Source organism: Colobus angolensis, unplaced genomic scaffold (genome assembly GCF_000951035.1).
Source record: "Colobus angolensis palliatus isolate OR3802 unplaced genomic scaffold, Cang.pa_1.0 Scaffold9, whole genome shotgun sequence".
NCBI lineage: Eukaryota > Metazoa > Chordata > Mammalia > Primates > Cercopithecidae > Colobus > Colobus angolensis.
This window is the reverse complement of record NW_012122931.1, coordinates 10,217,282-10,227,818: the sequence shown is the minus strand read 5'-3', so window position 1 is coordinate 10,227,818 and position 10,537 is coordinate 10,217,282. Positions and strand designations below refer to the sequence as shown.

General features: G+C 44.1%; 1 protein-coding gene across 1 annotated transcript in view; it reads right to left on the bottom strand.

The window, feature by feature from the left end:
* Window positions 1-10,496, bottom strand: part of SCAI (suppressor of cancer cell invasion) — a 197,905-nt gene extending 187,409 nt beyond the window's left edge. Inside the window, 2 exon segments of the mRNA XM_011931463.1 lie at window positions 10,034-10,078; window positions 10,366-10,496. Of these exon segments, the coding sequence (XP_011786853.1) occupies window positions 10,034-10,078; window positions 10,366-10,496 (176 nt within the window).
* Between the last annotated feature and the right edge of the window lie 41 nt (window positions 10,497-10,537).

The following is a 10,537-nucleotide window of genomic DNA, read 5'->3' as shown; positions in this document are numbered from 1 at the left end:
GGGAGGCTGAGGCAGGAGAATGGCATAAACCCCAGAGGCGGAGCTTGCAGTGAGCTGAGATCCGGCCACTGCACTCCAGCCTGGGCGACAGAGCGAGACCCCGTCTCAAAACAAAACAAAAAAAAGCGTTCTCAGGCCAGTGCAATGGCTCACACCTGTAATCCCAGCACTCTGGGAGGCCAAAGTGGGCGGATCGAGAGGACAGGAGTTCGAGACCAGCCTGACCAACATGCTGAAGCCCCATCTCTACTAAAAATACAAATTAGCCGGGCGTGGTGGCACACGCCTGTAATCCCAGCTACTCAGGAGGCTAAGGCAGGAGAATCACTTGAACTCGGGAGGCGGAGGTTGCAGTGAGCCAAGATTGCGCCACTGCACTTCAGCCTGGGCAACAGACTGAGACTCTGTCTCAAAACTAAATAAATAAATAAAAGCATTCCCATCCAACCTATTATTCAAGCTGCAAGCATCTCAAGATACTGTGGAGAAAAGTAAAAGGCAAGCCATATATGGGAGAAAATATCAGCAAAATATATACCTTGTAACAAATTTGTGGCCAGGCACAGTGGCTCACGCCTGTAATCCTAGCACTTTGGGGAGGCCGAGGCGGGTGGATCACCTGAGGTCAGGAGTTTGAGACCAGCCTGGCCAACATGGTGAAACCCCGTCTCTACTAAAAATACAAAAATTAGCTGGGTGTGGTGGCATGTGCCTGTAATCCCAGATACTCAAGAGGCTGAGGCAGGAGAATCGCTTGAACCTGGGAGGCAGAGGTTGCAGTGAGACAAGACTGCGCCACTGCACTCCAGCCTGGGTGATAAAGCGAGACTTCATCTCAAAAAAAAAAAAAGAATTTGCTTTTTTAAATTTTGTTTTTAGAATACATAAATAACTCTTACAACTATATAAGAAGACAAACAACTGACAAAAAGTGAGCAAAAGATCTGGACACTTCACTAAGTTATATGAATGGCAAATTAGCACATGAAAAGATATTCAACATCATTAGTCATCAGGGAGAGGCAAATGAAAACCACAATGACACGTACCACTGTACACCCACAGAATGGCAAACAATGGTGGTGGTTTCAAGGGTATACATCTATTTCAAAATGTATCTAATTGTACACTTCAAATATGTACAGCTCGCTGTATGCCAATTGTACCTCTATAGACCTGTTTAAAAAAAAAAAAGAATCACAAGACCAAGTATTGGTGAGGACAGTTGGCAGGGCTAGGATTCCAACTCTAATTCAGGATTTCTCAGCCTCAGCACTAATGATATTTTGAGCTGGGGAACTCTTAGATTAGGATGCTGTTCCATGCATTTTAGGACGTGTGGCAGCATACCTGGCCGCTACCCACTAAGTGCTCTAAGTTGTAACAACCCAAAATGTCTACAGACATTGTCAAATGTCCCTTAGGAGGCAAAACCCCCGTTAGTTGAGAACCACCACTTAGTCTGACACCACAGCTCAAGCTATGAAACATCATTCTTTCCACTCCTGACACTGTCTTGGTTCAGGTGCTGAATTTAGTTCACCCAAGACCTCATTATTAGTCAGTCTACATCTAGGCTGTCATCTCTTGTCATTTCAATTGTCACACTACCACCAAATTAACCTTCTAAACCTTCAAGGCTTAGATAAATGACTGCAGAAACTGCCCTCACTACCGGTATGCAGAATTCCTAAAAACCCTTTGTATATACTGTGTAAACCTTTGTATATATACAAAGTCATTACACTATCTCATATTTCAGTGTCTGTCTTCCCATTAATACATGAGATTTTCCCCAGCAAGGGCCACTGCACTCATATCCATACCCCTAGAACCCAGAACTAGAAAGCATTCAAATGTTCCTTAAACAAATTACATACAACAACAAAACGCCCGGATCCCTTTGCTTTAAATATATAATGGAAAAAAAAGAAAAGCCCCCAAATCGTACAGTAAAGCTTTCATCAATGTGAATCCTATCCAAACAAATGGATCTTGTTCTTTTTTTTTTTTTTTTTTTGAGACGGAGTCTTGCTCTGTTGCCCAGGCTGGAGTGCAGTGGCCGGATCTCAGCTCACTGCAAACTCCGCCTCTCGGGTTTACGCCATTCTCCTGCCTTAGCCTCCCAAGTAACTCAGACTACAGGCGCCCGCCACCTTGCCCAGCCATTTTTTTTTTTTTTTTTTTTTGTATTTTTTAGTAGAGACGGGGTTTCACCGTGTTAGCCTGGATCTCCTGACCTCGTGATCAGCCCGTCTCGGCCTCCCAAAGTGCTGGGATTATAGGCTTGAGCCACCACACCCAGCTGGATCTTGTTCTTAATAGGACCAGAAAGGATTCTCTAACTCATAACCCAAACATTATTAACAGACATCCTGGACTCCAGAATTTTCCAAAAGAACATAGAGACCAAGTTTTCTATTTTTTTTTTTCTTTTCTTTTTTCTTTTTTTTTTTTGAGACGGAGTTTTGCTCTTGTTGCCCAGGCTAGAGTGCAATGGCGCAATCTCAGCTCACTGCAACCTCCGCCTCCCGGGTTCAAGCAATTCTCCTGCCTCAGCCTCCCGAGTAGCTGGGATTACAGGCATGTGCCACCACCCCTGGCTAATTTTTTGTATTTTTAGTAGAGACAGGGTTTCTCCATGTTGGTCAGGCTGGTCTCAAACTCCCGACCTTAGGTGATCGGCCCACCTCAGCCTCCCGAAGTGCTGGGATTACAGGCTAAAGTTTCCTAATCTTAAAACTCCTTTCAGTTCAGTGCAGTTTTTCAGGGGCATCAAATATCACACCCATCCCACACTAACTCCTCTTGCCACCAATTCATTTATTGGTTCACTAGTTTTACTGAGCTCCCCTCAGTACTAAGGGTGCAAAGATGAACTATGATACGGAAATAAAAGTTTTAAGGGGAAAAAGATACAAAGAAATAATAATAGTGCATGAGGTTCTTATCTCCAACTGTCTTCGTTTTTCTTAAACTGTCTTACAGTTTGGTCTACACTAGAAATGTCCTCAAAAGATAACTCAGCCACTAACACCTGTCAAGAAGAATTATTTAACATCAATATCCTAAAATAAAAATCAAAATTTTAGGTCAGGCATGATGGCTTACGCCTGTAATCCCAACACTTTGGGAGGCCGAGGCAGGTGGATCACTTGAGGCCAGGAGTTCAAGATCAGCCTAGCCACCATGGGGAAACCCCCCCCAACTAAAAATATAAAAAATTAGCTGGATGTGGTGGTGCACCCCTTTAATATCAGGTATTCAGGCGGCAGAGGCACAAGAATCACTTGAACCCAGGAGGCAGAGGTTGCCGTGAGCCGAGATAGCACGACTGCACTCCAGTCTGGGCAACAGAGCAAGATTCCATCTCAAAAATAAATAAAAATTTTAAAAATCCTAATTCTGGGCTGAGCATGGTGGCTCACGCCTATAATCCCAGCACTTTGAGAGGCCAAGGCAAGTGGATCGCCTGAGGTCAGGAATTCAAGACCAGCCTGACCAACATGGAGAAACCCATCTCTACTAAAAATACAAAATTAGCTGGACATGGTGGCACATGTCTGTAATCCCAGATACTTGGGAGGCTGAGGCAGAAGAATCACTTGAACCCAGGAGGCGGAGGCTGCGGTGAGCCAAGATCACACCACTGCACTCTAGCCTGGGCAACGAGCAAAGCTCCATCTCAAAAAAATAATAATAATAATTCTGTCAACTGCTTTTCTAAAATGTACTACATATGTAACATAATTGTCAACAACTCTACATAGCAGACCCATTCAATCAGTTACTCAAGGCTACATTCAACAATTAACTTACCTTTTTTTTTTTTTTTTGAGACAGGTTTTCACTGTTGCCCAGGCTGGAGGGCAGTGGCGCAATCATGGCTCACTGCAGCCTCCACCTCCCAGGCTCAGCTGATCCTCTCACCTCAGCCTCCCAAGTAGCTGGGACTATAGGCGTGTACCACCATACCTGGCTAATTTTTGTATTTTTGGTAGAGGTGTGGTTTCACCATGTTGCCCAGGCTGGTCTCAAACTCTTGGGCTCACACTATTCATCTGCCTCAATTAATTTATCTTGAAGTGTTTACCAGGAATTTGTATCATTTGATATTCAGAATTTCTATGGCCACAATATAAAACTGATACTAATACCTTTCTGTCTTTTTGTTTTTTGTTTTTTGAGATGGAGTCTCGCTCTGTTGCCCGGACTGGAGTGCAATGGCGTGGTCTCAGCTCACTGCAACCTCTGCCTCCCAGGTTGAAGCGATTCTCCTGCCCCAGCCTCCCGAGTAGCTGGGATTACAGGCACCCGCCACCACGCCTGGCTAATTTTTGTACTTTTAGTAGAGACGGTTTCACTATGTTGGCCAGGCTGGTCTCAAACTCCTGACCTCGTGATCTGCCAGCCTCGGCCTCCCAAAGTGCTAGGATTACAGGTGTGAGCCACCATGACCGGCAACTAATACCTTTTTTTTTTTTTTGAGATGGAGTCTTGCTCTGTCGCCCAGGCTAGAGTGCAGCGATCTACGTTCCACTGCAACCTCTGCCTCCCAGGTTCAAGTGATTCTCCTGCCTCAACCTCCCGAGTAACTGGGATTACAGGCATGTGCCACGGTGCCTGGCTAACTTTCATATTTTTAGTAGAGATGGAGTTTCACAATCTTGGTCAGGCTGGTCTCGAACTCCTGACCTCATGATTCACCCGCCTCGGCCTCCCAAAGTGCTGGGATTATAGGCATGAGCCACCACGCCCGGCCTAACACCTATTTTTCTAACTATCTAGCTACAACCACTACATTCTTATTCTATAATTCATCTTTGGGGTCTTAACTGTACATTTTGTTTTCTAGCTTTAGAGCAACCCCTGCACTGTTTTCTGAGGAAAATCTTGGTCCTGCCCATAGGACCTTTACATATGTATGCTGGTTGTCCATTCAGGTCAAAATCCTGACATGATCAGGATCTGATCTAAATCAGGTATGCAGAGTATGTAGCCTCATGATTCTGGACGGAGAAAATAAACTTAAACTCATTGCGACCTGATGCTTACTTAAATTCCTGGAGAATTACTTAAGGATGTGTTCACTCAAAAATTCAATAAACTGTTCTCTACGTGCCAGATGCTATTCTAGCTGCTGGGGATAAACAGTGAACAAAATACATATAGTCCCCATGGTGTATGCATCCATCTTTACCTCTGAATCAAGCCAAACCATCAGAGAGCCATATACCAAAACCACATTGCTTTGGCCCTGTGGAGACTGTTCACTGGCAATAACTCAACTTGGATTGAGAAGTATAAGAAGCAATCTTTATTTATTTATTTACTTAAGACGGAGTCTCACTCTGTTGCACTGGCTGGAGTGTAGTGGCACAATCTCGGCTTACCGCAACCTCTGCCTCCCAGGTTCAAAAGATTCTCCGACCTCAGCCCCCCGAGTAGCTGGGATTACAGGAACGCGCCACCATGCCCAGCTAATTTTTTCTATTTTTAGTAGAGATGGGATTTTGTCATGTTGGCCAGATTGGTCTCAAACTCCTGACCTCAGGAGATCCACCCGCCTCAGCCTCCCAAAGTGCTGGGATTACAGATGTGAGCCACCACACCTGGCCAAGAAGCAATCTTTAAAAACTCACAACATATGTTTGATTTTAGAGATACCATGAATCTGAAAATTGAACTTTATTTTCTTCTTCATTTTACTCCAGAAAACTCAGAACCAAACACCAAAGCAACCATTAGCAATGATGCAGGACTTTCTGGTCTATGCACTAATTCTGCCACTGGCTTTATCTGCTTCTTTCATTTCTTCTTGGCCTTTATTTTTAATCATCTCATTTTGAAAAGAAGTGGGAAATAAAAGATATGTGATGGGTGCTTTTTAATATAAAATTTATTGTGTATCTTCTATGTGCCAGGCACTATCCTAGGCACCTTACAACCTTAGGGAAGTCGAACAATTATTTCTTTTTTTTTTTTGAGAAAGAGTTTTGCTCTTGTTGCCCAGGCTGGAATGCAATGGCGCAATCTCAGCTCACCACAACCCCCACCTCCTGGGTTCAAGCAATTCTCCCACCTCAGCCTCCCGAGTAGCTGGGATTGCAGACATGCACTACCACACCCAGTCGATTTTGTATTTTTAGTAGAAACAGGGTTTCTCCATGTTGGTCAGGCTGGTCTCAAACTCCCAACCTCAGGTGATCTGCCCACCTCGGCCTCCCAAAGTGCTGGGATTACAGACGTGAGCCACCACACCCGGCCGAACTATTACTTCTACTACATAGATGAGGAAACTGAGGCAGAGACAGGCTTATTAACTTGCACATGATCTTGCAAACTACATTTGACAGAGCTGAATTCAAATTCAGCCCAGACCATTTCATGTAAGTGTATGTACAGGCCATGACAGGACCCAATAAGGTGGAGCAGAGGGGGGGTGAGGGGAAGCCCTCACTGAGCAAAGTCTTAAAGGAGGGGGCTTGTCAAGGAGCAAGGAGAAAGTATTCCAGAGAGAAAAATCACATACAAAAACCCAAAGCAGCCCAGGTACGGTGGCTGACGCCTATAATCCCAGCACTTTGAGAGGCTGAGGAAGGCGGATCGCTTGAGCCCAGGAGTTCACGACCAGCCTGGGCAACAAGGTAAAACCCCACCTCTACAAAAAAGGCAAACATTAGCTGGGCATAGTGGTGTACATCTGTAGTCCCAGCTACTTGGGAGGCTGAGGTGGGAAATCACCTGGGCCCGAGAAGTCGAGGCTCCAGTGAGCCATGATCACATCACTGCACTCTAGCCTGGACTGGAGTGAGACCCTGTCTTTAAAAAAAAAAAACCCTAAAAACAAAAAACCAAAGCAAAGAGGGAACATAAGTTCTGGGAACGGCAAATGGAGCACAGAGTTACATTTGGCAATTAATTCATCTTGAAGGTTCACCAGAAAGTTAAATCATTTAAAAGTAGACATTTAATAGTTCCATAATTGAAAATTCCTATGGCCAAAGTATTAACTGTGGCTGGGAAAGTATGAAGAAGTCAAATGAAGGCAATCTTTTTATATGATTAGGCTAAAAGTCTGAATGATGTTCAATAAGCAACGAGGAAGCACAGAAGGATCCTAAGCATAAGAATTACGAGATCGATTTGCACAGTACAGGGAGGGAATTACAGATTCAAGGTAGGGAAACCAGTCAGAAGGCTACTGAAGAGTCTGGCAGTAGGGTAATGAGAGTTAAACTATCCAAAAGAAATACAATGCAAATAAATGCAATGCAAGTTACATGTATGTAGCTTTTAATTTTCTAGTAGCCATAATAGGAAAAATAAAAAGAAAGGCTGGATATGGTGGCTCACGCCTATAATCCTAGCACTTTGGGAGGCCAAGGCTAGAGCATCACTTGAGCATAGGAGTTTGAGACCAGCCTGAGCAACATAGTGAGACCCCGTCTCTAACAAAAAACAAAAAATTAGCCTGGCATGGTGGTGCACATCTGTAGTCCCAGGTACTTGGGAGGCTGAGGTGGAAGGATTACCAGGACAAGGCTGCAGTGAGCTGTGATTGTGCCACTTCACTTCGGCCTGGACAACAGAGCCAGGCCCTGTCTCAGAAGAAAAATAAAAAGGAAAAAGAAATAAGTGAAGGCCAGGCCCAGTGGCTCACACCTGTAATCCCAGCACTTTGGGAGGCCTAGTCAGGCAGATCACTTGAGACCAGGAGTTCGAGACCAGCCTGGCCAATATGTTGAAACCCTGTCTCTACTAAAAATACAAAAATTAGCCGGGCATGGTGGTGGGCACCTGTAATCCCAGCTAATTGGGAGGCTGAGGAAAGAGAATTGCTTGAACCCAGGAGGCAGCGATTGCAGTGAGTCAAGATCACATCACTCCAGTCTGGGCAAAAAAGTAAGACTTTGTCTCAGGAAAAAATAAGTGAAAACAATTTTAGTAACAATTTTATTTCCAGCCAGGCATGGCAGCTCACACTTGTAATTCCAGCACTTTGGGAGGCCAAGGTGGTTGGATCATTTGAGCCCAGGAGTTTGAGACCAGCCTGGGCAACATGGCCAAATCTTGTCTCTACAAAAAAAAAGAAGAGCTGGGTGAGGTGTCAGGCGCCTGTAGTTCCAGCTACTCCAGAGGCTGTACTGGCTGGATGGCTTGAGCCCAGAAGGTGGGGAGGTTGCAGTACGCTGAGATTGCACCACTGCACTCCAGCCTGGGTGACAGAGCCAGATCCTGTCTCAAAAAAAAAAAAGTGCTTAATCTAATATACCTAAAATATTATTTCACTATGTCATCAATATAAAAAGTTACTGAGAAATTTTATGTATTCGATTTTTGTACTAACTTGAAATCTAGTGTGTATTTTATACTTATTTCAGACACTCAATTCTCATTGGACATATTTGATATATATTTAGATTTCATAAAATGACAGATGAAAAATACAGACTCACATACCCAAGTTGTTCAAAACATACTTGAACGTTTTCCAATAGGTGATCAAGTAGCAGTTTGTCAAGTTAATTTAATTACAATTATATAAAATTAAAAATTTAGTTCCTCAGTCATGCTAGATGCATTTTGAGTGCTCAGCTGCATATGGCTACTGGATTGGACAGCACAGGCCTAAAGTGTGACAAAGAAACTCTGTTGGCACTTCCACCATCAGCATTTCGTGTCTATTTACTGTTGAGATTTTCTGTCTATTAACATCAATAACTTGCCAGATATTAACTACGAAAATAGTCCTACTGGTCACATACCTACAGTAGCTTACTTTCTCTAGGCCAGTGCCAACATCTGTGAAAAAGGAATCATCTAATGACTACACAGAATTGCTATGTAGTACCTCTCACATGGAATGCAGTCAAAAATGTTTATGTGATAAATATATCTTCGTCTTCATTACTCAAGGACTAATTCACTTTGTTTGTGGACTACTTAAACTCTTTGTTTCTGTTTTTCTAAGGTTCAACCATTCGAGTTAACCACACAGTGTCCAGCGACAAAAGATAAATCAATAAGAAAATCTACTTTCAATTGTATATTTATTAGGAGCATTATGGTATAACAGTTAAGAGCTTAAGCTCTGGAGTCAGACTGTCTAGATTCAAATCCTGGTTTTATCCTTTACTAGATGCATGATTCTGGGTAAATATTCGGCCCCTCTGTGTCACAGTTCCCTCTTCTGTAAAACTGTGACAACACTACATATTCTCTTAGGGTGCTTTGAGGATTACAGGAGAAGATACATGTACAGCATTTGGACACAGTGCTTGGCACATAGTAGAAGCTCAATAAAATTAGTTTCTTTTATTTTTTGAGGCAGGGTCTTGCTGTGTTCCCCACACTGGAGTGCAGTAGCATGATTACAGCTCACTGCATCACTGCAGCCTTGACTTCCTGGGCTCAAGCAATCCTCCCACCTCAGCCTCTTGAGAAGCTGGGACTACAGGTCCACAACACCTGCTCAGCTAGTTAGTTTTTGTGCTTTTTTTAATTTTATTTTTTGTTTTTGTGGGTACATAGTAGATGTATATATTTATGGGACCAGCTAGTTTTTCAATTTTTTATAGAGATGGAGTCTTGTTCTGTTGCCCCGACTGGTCTTGAACTCCCAGGCTCAAATGATCCTCCTGCCTCAGCCTCCCAAATCTCACGCCTCATGGGATTGAAGGCATGAGCCACCCCAGCCAAGATAAGCTTTTTAAACAGAGATGCTGGAGAAACTGGAATTATGGCTAAGGTAAAAAAAAAACTAGCTGAGATCCTTACACAACATCATAAAGTAAAAAAGTATTATCTCTCAAGATTTCCCACATTATCTTAGATACCAAAAAAAAAAAATCGACTATAGAGGTAATAATTTGAAGTCCTCAAAAGAAAAATCATGCATGTGATTATATTCTTTTAAAAAGGGGATAAATAAGAAACTTCATCTACTGACAGTGTACAATTATGCAGTACGGCACAGGTGCAGCCAAGCAAAAAGAAAAACATGAAGCAAAATAGGAAGGCACTGCCTTACCTGCTTCTCCGTTTTCGAGGCGGTTTCTCCACTGTGCCAGTCAGTCTACAGACCAAACAAATAAGACAGTAACTAAAAGTAATATACAAGAAAACATCTCCCGGCGCTACCGTGCCAGTCAAGAACTAAACAGACCACCCTCTGGGACCACAGGCTCGCCAAGCCCAGACCTGACCTTACAAACGCCTTATGCCCTGTTTCCCCTATTTACCAAGACCAAGCACTCCTGGGACTCACCGTTCCCCCAATTCCCCCTGAGCCCAAACCTTCCTGGTCCCTCACCCCATCTTCAATCCCTGCTCGTCACAGCCCAGCTCCCCAAAATCACCCACCTCCACCTACTCATTGTCTGCCTCGTCACCCCCGTAAGCTCCCCCAGCCTCCCCTTTCCTGTGCCCACCCGCTCCCGACCATACACTGCCCTCTCCACGCCCCGCCTCTCTGGGCCCGGCGACCCCCGCATTCCACGGCCCCTCCGGGGGCGCGCGCGCCTTGCCCCTCCCG